The sequence below is a fragment of the Petromyzon marinus genome, chromosome 70 (genome assembly GCF_048934315.1).
Source record: "Petromyzon marinus isolate PM22_M1 ecotype Great Lakes invasive population chromosome 70, UKy_Petmar_22M1.pri1.0, whole genome shotgun sequence".
In the NCBI taxonomy this organism is placed as follows: Eukaryota; Metazoa; Chordata; class Hyperoartia; order Petromyzontiformes; family Petromyzontidae; genus Petromyzon; species Petromyzon marinus.
The window spans coordinates 1,665,133-1,684,492 of record NC_133736.1 but is presented as its reverse complement, the minus strand read 5'-3'; the positions used below and the strand labels follow the sequence as shown (position 1 = coordinate 1,684,492).

General features: G+C 51.3%; 1 protein-coding gene across 1 annotated transcript; it reads right to left on the bottom strand.

Moving 5' to 3' along the window:
• Positions 1 to 316: 316 nt before the first annotated feature.
• LOC142906757 (olfactory receptor 56A4-like) lies at positions 317 to 5,431 on the bottom strand. The gene has a single exon (XM_076055180.1). The coding sequence runs from the start codon at positions 4,339 to 4,341 to the stop codon at positions 3,355 to 3,357; it is 987 nt and encodes a 328-aa protein (XP_075911295.1). The 5' UTR covers positions 4,342 to 5,431; the 3' UTR covers positions 317 to 3,354.
• Between the last annotated feature and the right edge of the window lie 13,929 nt (positions 5,432 to 19,360).

Here is a 19,360-nt window from a genome sequence, read left to right as displayed (position 1 = left end):
ACAACATTAAGACGAAACATTAAAATGACCAAAAAGTGTAATGAAAGCGCATAATAACCACACAATCAGGGCATCCTCATTAAACGCCAAAGTAGGAAGGGTTTAGTTTTAAGATGTCGTTTAAAACATTCCCCAATTCCGATGCCCTCCGATCCTCCGGCGAGCCATTCCAACGGCGAGAACCATAGACTGAATTTAGATTTAAAGCTTTCGTGACTGCAAGGATGCATCTTCTTTGGTTCTTTCGGTAAAGTCACGTAGAATGAGAATAAAATTATTTAAATTATTTTATTCTCATTCTACGTGACTTTACCGAAAGAACCAAAGAAGAATGAGAATAAAATTATTAAAATTATTTTATTCTCATTCTACGTGACTTTACGAAAGAACCAAAGAATATGAACCATAGACTGCTGAAGGCTGCCCTCCCCATAAGTTGTGGTCCCTGGCCTTTGACACGACAAAGAGACCGGTTGCCCTGAGGGATCTACTGGGTTCATACCTTAAAAACGTGTCACACGTGTTTTCAGTTTCCAGTCCATTTGAGTGACTTAAAAAAACTATTTAAAAAAAAAACATCATCTTGAAATCAATTCTAAAAGCTGGTGGGCGGCCAGTGTAGAGGCTTTAACAACGGTGCAATGTCGCGGGGACTCTTTCCTTCTGGCCTTGGTAGGCAACTCGTGTTGCGGCATTGTGGATGAGTTGTAGTTTACCTGCTGCTATCTTAGAAAGACTGGGCAGGAGAGCACTGCAAGTGGTCGAGCCTGCCCGTGGTAAAATCGTGGCGTCGGTCTCTCGGCAATGGCCTGAGAGAGTAAAATGTTGTAACTTTTGCCAATATTTCAGAGGTGATTAAAAAAAGCCGTTTTGGTGGCATTTCTAATCTGGGCTTCGAAGTTCAAATCCTGGGTCTAAAACACACACGTACGTTTTTAATCCAGCGTTTGGCGTTTTGTTCTAGCGAGCTTAAATTTGTGGGAGATTTATCCCTGTGTTTGACCTATGCTCCATAAACCAGCACCTCTGTTTTGTCTTTGTTCATCTGCAGAAGATTCCGTGACATCCGCATGCTAATATCCTCAATTCACATAATCAGGTGAGCGATGGGACTGACGTTACTTGGCTGATGCGGAAATGTACAGCTGTGTATCGTCAACATAGCTACGCAGATCAAGTCAATGCCTCCTGATGATGTAAAATGAACAAAGCTGGGCCTGGACTTTGAGCCTTGCGGGAGGCCACGTGCGACGTCGATCTTTGATGATTGAAGATCGGCAAGCGAACGAAAATTATCTCTATCGGTCAGATAGGTCCTAAGACAATTAACTGCTGTACCGGAGAGACCAACCCACTTCGGCAGTCCACCAGGTCTAAGAGAACAAGGACAGAATGCCTTTTGTGTCGTCAGTGTTCATTCTGTAGATCGTTAACGACTTTAACTAGAGCTGACTCGGTGCCCTGGCGGGCACGAAAACCGGCGTGGGATGTTTCAAATATACAGTTGGCATTCAGGTAAACATTTAGCTGAAAATCTAGGAATAGGTTTTACCCTTGCTGGCAATAAAACAAGAGGTGTTAAGATGTTCAAACGCCAAATTTCAACCTTTTGCAAGCAATCAAGTCTGCATTAACCACTCACCGCACTTGTGGTGACCATGCAAACAAACATGCTCCGATGATATGATGCATTGTCTTTGAAACTGATGGGCCTACACCAGAGACAGCGGCCTTCTTTAGGGCCTTGTTTCACCACCAGTGTCAGACCAGAGAGCAACGCCGAAAGGCGAACAGTGCAAGGGCAATGCCACTATCAAAGCATTTACAGCTCGGGGTGAGCAGCTACGAAATGGGACCTTTGTTTGGCGGTATCAAAAAACATTCGGTTGTTTAAGAACACCGTTTTTCAAGAATTTAACTTGAACAAAGAGTGATTAGAACTCGGCTTGGAATTGTTAAGCATCGGGAAATCCAGGTTACTTTTCGTGAGGAGGGGTATTAAATGCAGTGGGGGAAAAAAAATGTCTGCAAGCGTGAAATGATTCACAATCGCTGGCACTTCCCCTGCCAAGCAATCAAAAACATATTTTAATAATTCATAATACAAGTTTTTTTTGGTTGGGCCGCATAAGTATAAATGTGTCGTAACCATCCACCACTCGGCACAGCCAGGAAGGTTTGTCGCATAAACAAAACGTTGCCATTTAGTTTACTACTTCAGCCCACCGGTGTGTTGGAGAGTAAATCCATAACATTTACATGTCGAGAACCGTGACGTTTCGCTGGTCATTACATCAACCAGCACCATCAGGCGATTTGCCAGAATTAGCGAAGCAATCCACCTGCTTCCGGTCTCGAATAGAGTGACATGACGCCATCACTGTGTTTTAAAGAAGGAGGTGGGTGGGGGGGGGGGGTAGGATCATGTGAGCAGGTAGAAGGCGTAAGGTGCATTGCTTGTTTCCTGAGCATCTTTGAGTCAACTGCAGAGTTCGTAGCGGTGTCATGTAGAGGGAGAGGGCACTGGAGTGCATGTCTCATGGACGACTTGGTTCATGTCCACGCAGGTTTTTACGGAGTCTTGTCTCCGAAGGATGCTGACGACTCTTCACAATCAGACGAGGAGATGAGATCAGAGTGGCTCTTTTAGGAGCTGGATTAATGAGGCTGTCAACGGTTGAGATAGAGAGAGAGAGGCACTCTCTGAGGTTGCCCACCGGGCAATTTGAATTGCATCGTTAAATGGAAGTGAGGTCAGTTTAACACGTAGGCTTTCGCGACCAATATTATTCATAATATAGGTTTTTGGGTTTTTGGAAGTGAGGTGCTCACCGCAACGGGAAGGTCACCGGCGGTGAGTCAGCCGCCGCAATCACAATGCCGCGATATTAATCAAGATCGAGTAAACTCAACAAATCGAAAACAACCCAATGGAAACGACGCCAAGAAGAGCAACATCAAACGAACAAATCGTGATGCTAAAATAACAATGGGTTTTCACCCTTTCTGGCAAATGAAACAGGAGGTGTTAAGATGTTCAAACACCGAATAGACACCTTCGTCAAGGACTTAGGTTCGCACTAACCACACGTGCTTGTGGTGAACATGCAAACAAACACAGCCCTGATAATAGATGGCATTGTCTTTGCAACTCATTGGCCTGCACCAGAGACAGCGGCCTTCTTCAGGGCCTCATCTCACCACCAGCGTCAGACCAGAGAACGCCAAAAAGGCGAACGGCACAAAGACAATGCACCATCAGGGCATCCACAGCTCTGGGCGAGCAGCTGCAAAATGGGACCCTTTGTTGCCGGTAACCCCGCGGGCCGCTTTTCACGCAGGGTGGCTAACCGCTTAGGCCACCGCCACGCGCCTCGTCACGAGCCTCACGAAGGCGCGCCTGATCTCGGCCGTGCGCAGCCCGTACACCACCGGGTTGAGGGCGGGCGGCACCACGTACTGGAGGATCTGCAGCGGGAACCGAACGTCGCGCGGGATCGTGTAGAGGTTGAGGCCGTTGATGAAGGTGAAGGCGATGAAGGCGAAGAAGACGGCGACGACGAACAGGTGGGAGAGGCACGTGTGCACGGCCTTCCTGTGGCTCCGCTCCGACGGGCCTGCCCGCCGGCGGCGGAGGTCCGCGAAGACGAGCCCGTACATGGCGACGACGAGCAGCAGCGGCAGGGCGATGCCCGTGACGATGTTCACGTAGGTGAAGATGACGCTGGGGTAGAGGTCGCCGCACGACAGGCTGCCGATAATCGTGATGTCGCAGTTGGGCGACGAGGTGACCATCGGGCGGCAGTAGCGGAGGCCCGACGCCACGGCCACGTAGCCGAAGATCGGCAGCGTCGCGAGCGCCACGGACGCCAGGAGGGCCCTGAGGACGCGCACGTTCGACACGAGGGCGGCGTAGCGCAGCGGGTGGACCACGGCCACGTAGCGGTCCACGGACATGGCGGTGAGGATGAACGACTGCAGCCTGATGCCCGTGTGGACGAAGAACATCTGCGCGATGCACTCGGGCACGGTCACGTGGCTGTCGCGCGAGACGAGGTTGGCCATGATCCGCGGCAGGAGGTTCGTCGTCTCCACGGCGTCCGTGGCGGACAGCAGCGCCATCAGCAGGAACATTGGCCGCCGGAGGCTCGACTCGAGGCAGATGACCAGCGCCAGGGTGAGGTTGGCGAGCATGGTGGCGCTGTAGATGAGGAGGAGTGCCGCGAAGCACGCGTAGCGGACGCCGGGAAGCCCCTGGAAAAGTGTCACCATGAGGATGAGGTCCGAGGAGGCGTCGGCGGTCACGGCGGACGAGGCATTCAGCGACGAGTTGGACACCATCGCTAGGGGGCGGGGGAGGGAGAGAGAGAGAGAGAGGGCACGCGGTTGGGAGAGCTCTGGGTTAGAATAGTTACGGGCTCGCCGTCGCACGCGCTCCTTGTTCCGTGCGGCTGCTCGTGTGGAAGGCACAGCACCGATTACTTACGAGCAACGTAACATTCAGGTGGTCAAGCTCAGATAGGAGCTGTGGCGGAGCAGTGATTCATCATCGCTGTGATGTCTGTTCGTCTGTGGATCTATGCGTTTCTCTGGGTCTCTATGAGTCCATGGATCTCTATGGGTCTCTAAAAGGCTATGGATTTATGTGTGGTCTTTATGAGTCTACGGATATCTATGGGTCTCTATGAGTCTGTGGATCTCTATGGGTCTCCGTGAGTCTATGGATCTCTATGGGTCACTCTGAGTCTATGGATCTCTATGGGTCTCTATGAGTCTATGGATATCTATGGGTCTCTGTGAGTCTATGCGTCTCTCTGGGTCTCTATGAGCCTATGGATATATATAGGTCTCTATTAGTATGTGGATCTCTATGGGTCTCTGTGAGTCTATGGGTCTCTATGAGTCAATGGGTTTCTTTGAGTCTCTATGAGTCTCTACGAGTTACTTTTCCGTACAGCTGCTGATGTAGATGGCAGAGACAACAGCGAAAACAATATCACATTCAGGTGGTCAAGTCCAGATAACAGCCGTGTCAGCAGGAGCAGTAGCGGTGTAGGGAATCATCATCATCGCTGCGGTGATGTCTTCTTCGTAGTATTTGTGGATCGCTGGGAGTGGCATTGCGTCCGTGATGATTCGTGTGTACTACGGTCTCTGTTCAGGATGTCCCACAGTCGCCACGCCACTACTGCTGGAGAGAGTTTTTGTTGTGATATGTGCACATTCGATTCTCGTGTAAAGTAACATCCCGATACGGGCACTTGAAACCTATGCAAAGTAACATCCCGATATGCGCACAGTCGATACCTGTGTAAGTAACACCCCGATATGCGCACAGTCGATTCCTGTGTAAAGAAACATCCCCATATGCGCACATTCAATACCTGTATAAAGTAACACCCCGATATGCGCACATTCAATACCTGTGTAAAGTAACACCCCGATATGCGCACATACAATACCTGTGTAAAGTAACACCCCGATATGCGCACATTCAATACGTGTGTATAGTAACACCCCAATATGTGCACATTCAATACCTGTGTAAAGTAACACCCCGATATGCGCACATTTAATATCTGTGTAAAGTAACACCCTGATATGTGCACATTAAATACCTGTGTAAAGTAACACCCCGATATGTGCACAGTCGATTCCTGTGTAAAGTAACACCCCGATATGTGCACATTCAATACCTGTGTAAAGTAACACCCCCATATGCGCGCATTCAATACCTGTGTAAAGTAACACCCCCATATGCGCGCATTCAATACCTGTGTAAAGTAACACCCCCATATGCGCACATTCGATGCTTATGTAAAGAAACACCCCGATATGCGCACATTCAATACCTGTGTAAAGTAACACCCCCATATGCGCACATTCCATACCTGTGTAAAGTAACACCCCAATATGTGCACATTCAATACCTGTGTAAAGTAACACCCCGATATGCGCACAGTCGATTCCTGTGTAAAGTAACACCCCGATATGCGCACATTCAATACCTGTGTAAAGTAACACCCCCAAATGCGCACATGCAACAAACAACATTTTTTGTATACCAAACTATGGATGTTCAATCATTCATTTTGCACGGAAATATAAAAAAAACTAAAGAAATAAATGCTAACTATCTAAATCAGATTAAAATTTAACTTTTGATTTAAAGCTTTCGTGACTGCAGGGATTCATATTCTTGGTTCTTTCGGTAAAGTCACGTAGAAGGGAAACAATAAAATAAGAAAAATAATAAAAAAAACATAAAACAATAAAATTGTCACGACGTTTCGACTGCAACACAAGCAACCATCATCAGGTGTGAAAACCACAGCAAGAACATTTGCTGTGGTTTTCACACCAACAAGAACATTGGCTGTGGTTTTCACGCCTGATGATGATTGCTTGTGTTGCAGTCGAAACGTCGTGAGAATTTTATTGCTTTATATTTTTATTATTTTATTGTTTCCCTTCTGCGTGACCTTACCGAAAGAAACCAAGAATATAAAATTAAGCTTATCCACTATGTTTATTCAGTCATGTCGGTTCGTTTCAAGTGCAATACTATGCAGTATGAAGTATAATATTGTTTAATATATTAATTTGTCCTTGTTAACAATATGAATGGCACGTTATGAAGTATAACACGACAAGTTACGGAGGCTGGGAACGCATCCTCGTGGCACTGACGTTGCAACCTGTTCACATTACGACGTTTCAATGTACGAACGTCGCTCCAGGAACGTGCATCGAGGTATTGCCCTCTTTGATAACATACTTGCAGGAAGTACCCGGCTTTGGCCCCGGGGTGGGGAAAAAAACAAACGCCTGACGTTGATCAGAAAGTGTCCAGACTCAGGGGGTTTGACAAGCTACCAAAGATTTCAGTGGCTCAGGAAGGGTGCATCTGCACACGGTCAAAGTTTGACTTTTCCATCTCTGCAGCACATTCCCTTTGCACTTTTGTCGCACTGCATTCTTAGCACGTAACGTGACACAGACCCTAATATCATCAGGGACTGATACACGATCTCAGGTTGGTAATTTTAACAACAACAAAAAAAGCTGCTCTGTTCCAGCCCGGGTGACTTCGTCTTGTTCTTGCTGCAGAAGCAGAGCGATGGACTTGCCTCTGGCGCAACCGTTTTGTTTATTTATGTTGTGAGTCCTCAGCCCGTGCTGCTAAAACGATTTTGAATTCTACGGCTTGTTTTGATGCACGCTGTTCAGCATTGTCCTCAGCTTGTGCTGCAGCAGAGTCTGTGAAGTCTCTGGCCCGTCTTGATGCACGCTGATTTGGAGTTTTCTCGGCCTGTGCTGCAGCAGTGATGTGCAGTCTCTGGCTCGTCTTGATGCACGCTGATCTGGAGTCTTCTCGGCCTGTGCTGCAGCAGTGACTGAGAAGTCTCTGGCTCGTCTTGATGCACGACGATCTGGAATTTCCTCGGCCTGTGTTGCAGCAGTGACCGTGACGTCTCTGGTTCGTTTTGATGCTAGCTGCTCTGGAGTTTCCTCGGCCTGTGTTGCAGCAGAGTCTGTGAAGTCTCTGGTTCGTTTTGATGCTAGCTGATCTGGAGTTTTCTCGGCCTGTGCTGCAGCAGAGTCTGTGAAGTCTCTGGTTCGTCTTGATGCACGCTGCTCTGGAGTTTCCTCGGCCTGTGCTGCAGCAGTGGCTTGTCGTGATAGAGAGAGACACGCAAACTCCAAATATACAGCAGGCTTCAGAGTTGGGATCGAACCCATGACCTCCTGTATACCAGGCGAGGTAGTTAACATCTCACCACAAAGAGAGAGAAACACGCAAACTCCAAATATACAGCAGGCGTCAGGATCAGAATCGAATCCACGATCTCCTGTACACCATGCGAGGTAGTTAACATCTCGCCACGGGGAGAGACAGAGAGAGCGACACGCAAAACTTCAAATATACAGCAGGCATCATGGTTTGGAACGAACCCACGACCTCCTGCATACTAGGCGAGGTAGTTAACATCTCGCCACCATGGAAGCTAAGCAGGAGTTTTTAAGCCTGGATAGCGCTTGAATGTGTGAACATGTGGGTGCTGATTGGCTCAGAGCCCTCATAGAAAAGTGCGTTTATATTATGTAGGTCATTGTATCGTTGCTATAAATGTCCACATGCTAAGCCACTTCATTCATATCACCACGGGGAGAGACAACATGCAACACTTCAAGTGTCCAGCAGGCGTCAGGGTTGGGATCGAAGCCACCACCTCCTGTATCCCAGGCGAGGTAGTTAACATCTCCTAGCCACCGTGATGATGATGATGATTACAGAGAGAGATACATGCAAACTCCAAATGTACAGCATGCGTCAGGGTTAGGATCGAACCCACGACCATCCTGTATACCAAGCGAGGTAGTTAACATCTCATAGCCACCGTGATGATGATGAGAAAGAGAGACACGCAAACTCAAAATGTACATTAGGCGTCAAGGTTGGGATCGAAGCCATGACCTCCTGTATACCAAGCGAGGTAGTCAACATCTCCAAGCCAGCTTATGCAACAATTCAAGTGTACAGCATGCATCAGGGTTAGGATCGAACCCACGATCATCCTGCATACCAAGCGAGGTAGTCAACATCTCAGAGCCACAGTGATGATAATGAGAGACAGAGAGAGATACATGCAAACTCCAAATGTACAGCAGGCGTCAGGGTCAGGATCGAACCCACGACCTCCTGTTCCCCAGGCGAGGTAGTTAACATCTCCTTGCCACGACGGTGATGATGATGATGATGACAGAGAGAGAGAAACCCAAACTCCAAACGTACAGCATGCATCAGGGTTGGAATCGAAGCCATGATCTCCTGCATACCAGGCGAAGTTGTTAACATCTCCTAGCCACCGTGATGATGATGAGAGAGAGAGATGCAAACTCCAAACGTACAGCAGGCATCAGGGTCAGGATCGAGCCCACGACCATCCTGTACACCAGGCGAGGTAGTCAACATCTCATAGCCACCGTGATGATGATGAGAGACAGAGAGAGAGAGATGCAAACTCCAAATGTACAGTAGGCGTCAGTGTTGGGATCGAAGCCACGACCTCCTGTATACCAGGCGAGGAAGTTAACATATCCTAGCCACCGCGGTGATGATGATGATGATGACAGAGAGAGAGACACTCAAACTCCAAACGTACAGCATGCCTCAGGGTCAGGATCGAACCCACGACCATCCTTATACCAGGCGAGGTAGTCAACATCTCATAGCCACTGTGATGATGATGAGAGAGAGATGCAAACTCCAAATGTACGGCAAGCGTCAGGGTCGGGATCGAAGCCACGACCATCCTGTACACCAGGCGAGGTAGTCAACATCTCATACCCACCGTGATGATGACAGAGAGAGAGACATGCAACAATTCAAGTGTTCAGCATGCGTCAGGGTCAGGATCGAACCCACGACCATCCTGTACACCAGGCGAGGTAGTTAACATCTCCTAGCCACGACGGTGATGATGATGATGACAGAGAGAGAGAGAGAGGTGCAAACTCCAAACGTACAGCATGCGTCAGGGTCGGGATCGAAGCCACAACCATCCTGTACACCAGGCGAGGTAGTCAACATCTCATAGCCACCGTGATGATGATGACAGAGAGAGATACACGCAAACTCCAAACGTACAGCATGCGTCAGGGTCAGGATCGAACCCACGACCATCCTGTACACCAGGCGAGGTAGTCAACATCTCATAGCCACGGTGGTGGTGATGATGATGAGAGACACGCAAACTCCAAATATACAGCAGCAGCAGCAGGCATCGTCAGGGTCGGGATCGAACCCACGACCATCCTGTACACCAGGCGAGGTAGTTAACATCTCCTAGCCACGACGGTGATGATGATGATGATGACAGAGAGAGAGACACACCCAAACTCCAAACGTACAGCATGCGTCAGGGTCAGGATCGAGCCCACGACCATCCTGTCCACCAGGCGAGGTAGTCAACATCTCATAGCCACCGTGATGATGATGAGAGAGAGAGAGATGCAAACTCCAAACATACAGCATGCATCAGGATCGAACCCACGACCATCCTGCACACCAGGCGAGGTAGTTAACATCCCCTAGCCACGACGGTGATGATGATGATGATGACAGAGAGAGAGAGAGACACGCAAACTCCAAACGTACAGCATGCGTCAGGGTTGGAATCGAAGCCATGATCTCCTGTATACCAGGCGAGGTAGTTAACATCTCCTCGCCACCGTGATGATGAGAGAGAGAGAGAGACACGCAAACTCCAAACGTACAGCATGCGTCAGGGTCAGGATCGAACCCACGACCATCCTGTACACAAGGCGAGGTAGTCAACATCTCATAGCCACCGTGAAACCGCCCCGTGGAGGAACCAGCAAAAGCCCCCCCCCCCCCCCCATGCCTTGGCATCGCCCGTAACCCTCACAGCACCGTTGCTGTGGCACGGACGACCGATCCTAAGCCGTCAAAAACACTCCGCAAAGGTTAAATTTCGATTTAAAGCTTTCGTGACTGCAATGATTCATCTTATTTGGTTCTTTCGGTAAAGTCACCACGTAGAATGAGAATAAAATAATAAATTGATAAAATAAAATAAACACAATAATATTCTCACGACGTTTCGGCCACAACACAAGCGGCCTTCATCAGGTGAAGGGACGAGACTGTCTGTCAGTCTCGTCCCTTCAACAATATCACGAGATTCTAGATTTGAAGCTTTCGTGACTGCAAGGATCCACAACTCTTTGGTTCTATTCGGTAAAGTCACGTAGGTAGGTAAAAAAAAATAACAAAAAATCACGACGTTTCGGCCACAACACAAGCGGCCTTCATCAGGTGAAGGGACGAGACTGTCTGGTAGGACAGCGCTGGAGTGAAAGAGCCACGTTCAGATCACGACTTTTAAGCCTCAACTTCAGCACCTCTACGCTATCCGTGGTGCTGAACTTGAGGCTTAAAAGTCGTGATCTGAACGTGGCTCTTTCACTCCAGCGCTGTCCTACCAGACAGTCTCGTCCCTTCACCTGATGAAGGCCGCTTGTGTTGTGGCCGAAACGTCGTGAGAATATTATTGCGTTATTTCATTTTATCAATTTATTATTTTATTCTCATTCTACGTGACTTTACTGAAAGAACCAAAGAAGATGAATCATTGCAGTCACGAAAGCTTTAAATGGAATTTTAACCGCCTCTACGGGGAGGGATTCCACACATCCTTAAGATCATTCAACAGACTCCGGGAAAAGAAGGCTCAACTAATCGAGTCCCTCACCTTTCTGAAGAGATGCCGCGACTCTAAGGCGCTTTGTTCCTCTCACACAGCTTAAAGGCCGTGATCTGAACGTGGCTCTTTCACTCCAGCGCTGTCCTACCAGACAGTCTCGTCCCTTCACCTGATGAAGGCCGCTTGCGTTGTGGCCGAAACGTCGCGAGAATATTATTGTGTCATTTTATTTTATCAATTTATTATTTTATTCTCATTCTTACGTGGGTGGTGACTTTGCCGAAAGAACCAAAGAAGACTCCGCAAGGTTGCCAAAATGCACGCGGCATTGCGACCCGCTGCTGCTGCTGTTTCTTTGCTTGTTGCCCGTTGAGGCGATAAGTTGTTGCACGAGCGAAGCCAGGAGGGGAGGATTCCTCCACATGAGTTGCGCGTGGCGTGGTTAATACGGTAACTTGATTGCTTGCAAAAAGGTTTCTACTCGGTGCGTGAACATCTTAACACAACTGGGTTTTTAAAAAAAAAAATTAATCATGCCCGGAAAGGGTCAAACCTATTGACGCTGGCAATAAAAGTCGCGTGTATAGTAGCAATGGCGATAGCAAGAAGCATCTGGACAGCTAGTGAACAAGAGGGCTTGTTAGCTCATCGGATTCCCCCGGTGCAAGGAGACATTCGGATTCTCGAACTCGGTCCGCCTCCGTCAATGCGCCGAATGTCGTGTGGCCTTGTCCACCTGATGATGATGATTATGATTATGCCGGTGTGCCTTGTTGTTGCTTTACGGTGACTCCGAATTGTTAAAACGTCGCTGTGGGTTTCAAATGTCGAACCCAACAACCGGTTGGTGACGCAATTGGACCACGTGTCGGGTGACGTCACACAAACGTCACCCCCACCCACCCCCCACTGATTGGCCGTGTCGGGTGGTGGCGGGTTTAACGACGCATTTATATATTAACGCGATCTCACCCAACAACAAAAAAAACCTCTATTGTGGATGACATTGATCGCGGAAGCTTGCGGGTAACCATATTCGGGTCTGTCTGGTTAGAGCTGGGGATGGTTTTCAGGTGCGCTCTCTCTCCGAGATGCTGTTCAGTGTAGTGCAGTGTGCAGTGCAGTGTGTAGTGTAGTGTGGAAGCGTAGCGCTGTGTGTAGCTTGTGTTAGACAAGAGACAAAGATCCCCCGTGTAGCCTCAACAGACTGTTGGGGCAAGTGTTCTTGGCAAGCACATACGCACAAAGATAAAGATCCCCGTGTAGTCTCAACAGACTGTTGGGGCAAGTGTTATTGGCGAGCACGTGCACATACAGAGACAGAGATCCACCGTATAGCCTTAACAGACTATCGGGGCAAAGGCTGTTAGCGATCAGCACCTATGAAGGCTGGAAAGGCACACGAGAGGTGTGGGTGGCCAGCACCACGCCCGGCCGCCTTTGTCTCCCCCAGTGGCGATGTTTAACTACACACCGCACAAGGTACCCATTTGAGGCTGAGTCGACCTAGGGGAGGGCAGGTACCGGTGCAGATAATCGTCACCGGTGGTGTTGGCCGTGAACGGAAATCGAACCCAGGTCGCCGGGTTCTTAGCGCAGCACGGCGCTAACCGCTGCACCACTGCTCCCCACACAGACACACACAGACACACACACACATACACACACACACGCACAGACACACGCACAGACACACACACACAGACACACGCACAGACAAACACGCACAGACACACACGCACAGAAGCACACGCACAGACACACACGCACAGACACACACGCACAGACACACACGCACAGACACACACAGACACACACGCACAGACACACACGCACAGACACACACGCACAGACACACACGCACAGACACACACACACACAGACACACACACACAGACACACGCACACAGACACACGCACAGACACACACGCACAGACACACACACAGACACACACACAGAGACACACGCACAGACACACGCACAGAGACACACGCACAGACACACGCACAGACACACACAGACACACATATACAGACACACACAGACACGCACAGACACACAGACACACACACAGACACACACACACAGACACACACACAGACACACACGCACAGACACACACACACAGACACACACACAGACACACACACACAGACACACACAGACACACACACACAGACACACACACACAGACACACGCACAGACACACACACACAGACACACACACACAGACACACACACACAGAGACACACACAGACACACACACAGACACACACAACAACAACAACCGCCATTCGCCACTAAGTGGCGGTGACGTCACCACGACGCTTGTGCCAGGCTATGTGCACCCTGAGGCCACGTGAAGTGTCGAACGCCCGCTGGCAGGAGGTCACGGGGCAGACCCAGGTGCCACGGGTCGACTGACTGAGATGACTGGCTGATGCACCACCTGTGCCCCCTACTGTGCCAACCTGCTGTGCTTTAGCCAACCGGCGCTCCGCTCGCTGTTGTGAGCGTCGCTCCTCCGCCCTCCGTTGTTGTTGGAGGGCGACTGCCTCCAACTGCCCAGTAGCATCCTTCACGAGCCTCCTCCACAGAGGCCGATCTTGACACCGCTGGTACCAGTCATCGGCAAGTCCACTCAGCTCCACGTCCTCCTGTACCACATCACTCCATCTCTTCTCTAGCCCGTGCCGCGCCCGCTTAGCCCCCTCAATCCGGCCAAACAAAAGCTGTTTCGGCATGCGGTGGCTGGGCATGCGGGCTACATGACCCAGCCATCGCAGCCTTGCCTGCCGGAGGAGCTCACCGATGGGACCCTGCCCAGATCTTTCAAGGATTTGTGAGCTCCTCACACAATCCAGTCTGGTTAAACCCAGGATGGATCGTAGGCAGGTCAGCCTAAATGTTTCTAACCGGCGAAGATGTTCCATTAGGGGGGTCCACGTTTCGCAAGCGTAGAGAAGGGAGGGAATGACCGTGGCCGAGAAGACCTGAAGCTTAGTGCGGAGCGACAGACCAGGTAGCTTCCACACAGCGTTACGCAACCGATGAAAAGATATTGCCGCTCGACTGATTCGGAGTGAGACCTCTGCTGTTAAACTGGAGCCAGTCATAAGCACACTGCCCAGGTATGGGAAACTCTCCACTCTCTCCACAACTGCCCCATCACCGATTGGGAGTTGTGGGGGTGGAGTGTCCGATGGTACAAAATACCCAGGCAGGTGCTGAATGTCTATGCGGCATTCAGACACACACAGACACACACACACAGACACACACACACAGACACACACACACACAGAATACACACAGACAGACACACACACACAGAATACACACAGACAGACACACACACAGACACACACACAGACACACACACAGACACACACACAGACACACACACACAGACACACTCACAGACACACACACACACAGACACACACACAGACACACACACACAGACACACACGTGCATGCAAAGGCATCACGACAGGAACCGTTCACTTCGACGCTTCGAAACTCTTACCTGCTCAGCTACAACAAACCAGCGACCAGCGGGGGGCTGGGGGACTTGCACAAAATCCCCAACGCGGCTGGAAGAATCTTTGCTGAGACGCGACTGTCGCTCGCAACAGTTGCCCGCGACTGTCGCTCGCAACCGTTGCCAGCAACAGTCGTTGCTCGCGACGGGAGTTGCTCGCTGTGGGAGTTGCTCGCTTTGGGAGTTGCTCGCCACTCTCGTTGCACGCGACTCTCGTTGCTCGCGACGGGAGTTGCTCGCGACGGGAGTTGCTCGCGACGGGAGTTGCTCGCGACGGGAGTTGCTCGCGACGGGAGTTGCTCGCGACTGGAGTTGCTCGCGACGGGAGTTGCTCGCGACGGGAGTTGCTCGCCACTCTCGTTGCTCGCCACTCTCGTTGCTCGCCACTCTCGTTGCTCGCGACGGGAGTTGCTCGCGACGGGAGTTGCTCGCGACGGGAGTTGCTCGCGACTGGAGTTGCTCGCGACGGGAGTTGCTAGCGATGGGAGTTGCTAGCGATGGGAGTTGCTAGCGACTGGAGTTGAAGCCACGAGCGAGCGCGGCGCCTTTTATCGGCGGGCGCGCTGCTGCTGCTGCCAAGTGACCTCTCACGGGTCCCCTCCTTGAATCCACAGAGGCGCCGGTGGGAGGGGGGGGGGTTGGGGTGGAGGGGGTGGGGGTGGGGAGGTGGAAGGGGTGGGGGGTGGAAGGGGTGGGGGGGGGTGGAAGGGGTGGGGGGTGGGGAGGGGTGGCGGGTGGGGAGGGGAGATGGGGGGAGTGGGAGGTGGAGGGAGTGGGGGTGGAGGGGATGGGGGTGGAGGGAGTGGGGGTGGAGGGGATGGGGGGGGTGGAGGGGGTGGGGGTGGAAGGGGTGGGGGTGGAGGGGAAGGGGGGGTGGAGGGGGTGGGGTTGGAGGGGATGGGGGGGGTGGAAGGGGTAGGGGTGGAAGGGGTGGGGGTGGAGGGGGTGGGTGGAGGGGATGGGGGAGTGGGGAGGAGGGATGGGGGGAGTGGAGGGGAGTGGAGGGGGTGTTAGAGGGGGTGTTAGAGGGGGTGGGGGAGGTGGTGGTGATGGTGACCCCCCCCTCCTGTTCCCCCCCCCTACACCGCCACCTCCCGGGCCCCCGAGGGTGGGGGGAGGCGGGGGGAGCAGCAGCAGCAGGAGGAGCAACAGGAGGAGCAGCAGGAGGAGCAACAGGAGGAGCAGTGGAGTCCCGGGACATCCGCGCCTCGAGGAGGAATGAACGCAGCGCGGCTCCTGCCCTGAGTCTCGCTCGCCACTCGCTGCGTCTGTGTGGGTGTGTGTCTGGGTGTGTGTCTGTGTGTGTCTGTGTGTGTGTCTGTGTGTGTGTCCGTGTGTGTGTGTCTGGGTGTGTCTGTGTGTGTCTGGGTGTGTGTGTCTGTGTGTGTGTCCGTGTGTATCTGGGTGTGTGTTTCTGTGTGTGTGTCTTGGTGTGTGTCTGGGTATGTGTGTGTGTGTGTGTCTGGGTGTGTCTGCGTGTGTCTGTATGTGTGTCTGTGTGTGTGTTTCTGTGTGTGTCTGGGTGTGTGTGTCTGGGTGTGTGTCTGTGTGTGTGTCTGTGTGTGTCTGGGTGTGTGTGTCTGTGTCTGTGTGTGTCTGGGTGTGTGTGTCTGGGTGTGTTTCTGTGTGTGTGTGTCCGTGTGTGTCTGGGTGTGGGTTTTTGTGTGTGTGTCTGTGTGTGTCTGGGTGTGTGTCTGGGTATATGTCTGTGTGTGTCTGTGTGTGTGTGTCTGGGTGGGTGTGTCTGGGTGTGTGTGTGTCTGGGTGTGTCTGCGTGTGTCTGGGTGTGTGTCTGGGTGTGTCTGTGTGTGTCTGGGTGTGTGTGTCTGTGTGTGTCTGGGTGTGTGTTTCTGTGTGTGTGTGTGGGTGTGTGTGTGTCTCTGTGTGTGTGTGTCTGTGTATGTCTGGGTGTGTGTTTCTGTGTGTGTCTGTGTATGTCTGGGTGTGTGTTTCTGTGTGTGTGTCCGTGTGTGTCTGGGTGTGTGTCTGTGTTTGTCTGTGTGTGTCTGGGTGTGTGTGTCTGTGTGTGTGTCTGTGTGTGTTTGGGTGTGTGTGTCTGTGTGTGTCTGTGTATGTCTGGGTGTGTGTTTCTGTGTGTGTGTCTGTGTGTGTCTGTGTGTGTGTCTGTGTGTGTGTCCGTGTGTTTGTGTGTGTCTGGGTGTGTCTGTGTGTGTCTGGGTGTGTGTGTCTGTGTGTGTGTCCGTGTGTGTGTGTCTGGGTGTGTCTGTGTGTGTCTGGGTGTGTGTGTCTGTGTGTGTGTCCGTGTGTATCTGGGTGTGTGTTTCTGTGTGTGTGTCTTGGTGTGTGTCTGGGTATGTGTGTGTGTGTGTGTCTGGGTGTGTCTGCGTGTGTCTGTATGTGTGTCTGTGTGTGTGTTTCTGTGTGTGTCTGGGTGTGTGTGTCTGGGTGTGTGTCTGTGTGTGTGTCTGTGTGTGTCTGGGTGTGTGTGTCTGTGTCTGTGTGTGTCTGGGTGTGTGTGTCTGGGTGTGTTTCTGTGTGTGTGTGTCCGTGTGTGTGTCCGTGTGTGTCTGGGTGTGGGTTTTTGTGTGTGTGTCTGTGTGTGTCTGGGTGTGTGTCTGGGTATATGTCTGTGTGTGTCTGTGTGTGTGTGTCTGGGTGGGTGTGTCTGGGTGTGTGTGTGTCTGGGTGTGTCTGCGTGTGTCTGGGTGTGTGTCTGGGTGTGTCTGTGTGTGTCTGGGTGTGTGTGTCTGTGTGTGTCTGGGTGTGTGTTTCTGTGTGTGTGTGTGTGGGTGTGTGTGTGTCTCTGTGTGTGTGTGTCTGTGTATGTCTGGGTGTGTGTTTCTGTGTGTGTCTGTGTATGTCTGGGTGTGTGTTTCTGTGTGTGTGTCCGTGTGTGTCTGGGTGTGTGTCTGTGTTTGTCTGTGTGTGTCTGGGTGTGTGTGTCTGTGTGTGTGTCTGTGTGTGTTTGGGTGTGTGTGTCTGTGTGTGTCTGTGTATGTCTGGGTGTGTGTTTCTGTGTGTGTGTCTGTGTGTGTCTGTGTGTGTGTCTGGGTGGGTGTGTCTGGGTGTGTGTGTGTCTGGGTGTGTCTGCGTGTGTCTGGGTGTGTGTCTGGGTGTGTCTGTGTGTGTCTGGGTGTGTGTGTCTGTGTGTGTCTGGGTGTGTGTTTCTGTGTGTGTGTGTAGGTGTGTGTGTGTCTCTGTGTGTGTGTGTCTGTGTATGTCTGGGTGTGTGTTTCTGTGTGTGTCTGTGTATGTCTGGGTGTGTGTTTCTGTGTGTGTGTCCGTGTGTGTCTGGGTGTGTGTCTGTGTTTGTCTGTGTGTGTCTGGGTGTGTGTGTCTGTGTGTGTGTCTGTGTGTGTTTGGGTGTGTGTGTCTGTGTGTGTCTGTGTATGTCTGGGTGTGTGTTTCTGTGTGTGTGTCTGTGTGTGTCTGGGTGTGTGTGTCTGGGTGTGTGTTTCTGTGTGTGTGTGTCTGGGCGTGTGTCTGGGTATAGTCTGTGTCTGGATGTGTGTGTCTGGGTGTGTGTTTATGTGTGTGTGTCTGGGTGTGTGTTTCTGTGTGTGTGTCTGTGTGTGTCTGGGTGGGTGTGTCTGGGTGTGTGTGTGTGTGTGTCTGGGTGTGTCTGCGTGTGTCTGGGTGTGTGTCTGTGTGTGTGTCTGTGTGTGTCTGGGTGTGTGTCTGGGTGTGTGTCTGGGTGTGTGTGTCTGTGTGTGTGTTTGTGTGTGTCTGGGTGTGTGTCTGTGTGTGTCTGTGTGTGTCTGGGTGTGTGTGTGTCTGTGTGTGTCTGGGTGTGTGTGTCTGTGTGTGTGTCTGTGTATGTCTGGGTGTGTGTTTCTGTGTGTGTGTCCGTGTGTGTCTGGGTGTGTGTATCTGTGTGTGTGTCTGTGTGTGTCTGGGTGTGTGTGTCTGTGTGTGTGTCTGTGTGTGTCTGGGTGTGTGTGTCTGTGTGTGTGTCTGTGTATGTCTGGGTGTGTGTTTCTGTGTGTCTGGGTGTGTGTGTGTGTCTGTGTGTGTCTGGGTGTGTGTGTCTGTGTGTGTGTCTGTGTATGTCTGGGTGTGTGTTTCTGTGTGTGTGTCTGTGTGTGTCTGGGTATGTGTGTGTGTGTGTGTCTGGGTGTGTCTGCGTGTGTCTGTATGTGTGTCTGTGTGTGTGTTTCTGTGTGTGTCTGGGTGTGTGTGTCTGGGTGTGTGTCTGTGTGTGTGTCTGTGTGTGTCTGGGTGTGTATCTGTGTCTGTGTGTGTCTGGGTGTGTGTGTCTGGGTGTGTTTCTGTGTGTGTGTGTCCGTGTGTGTGTCCGTGTGTGTCTGGGTGTGGGTTTTTGTGTGTGTGTCTGTGTGTGTCTGGGTGTGTGTCTGGGTATATGTCTGTGTGTGTCTGTGTGTGTGTGTCTGGGTGGGTGTGTCTGGGTGTGTGTGTGTCTGGGTGTGTCTGCGTGTGTCTGGGTGTGTGTCTGGGTGTGTCTGTGTGTGTCTGGGTGTGTGTTTGTGTGTGTCTGGGTGTGTGTTTCTGTGTGTGTGTGTAGGTGTGTGTGTGTCTCTGTGTGTGTGTGTCTGTGTATGTCTGGGTGTGTGTTTCTGTGTGTGTCTGTGTATGTCTGGGTGTGTGTTTCTGTGTGTGTGT

What these genes read in the sequence shown, in the direction of transcription:
- LOC142906757 (XM_076055180.1), bottom strand. Translation starts at nt 4,341, where the DNA reads ATGGTGTCCAACTCGTCGCTGAATGCCTCGTCCGCCGTGACCGCCGAC.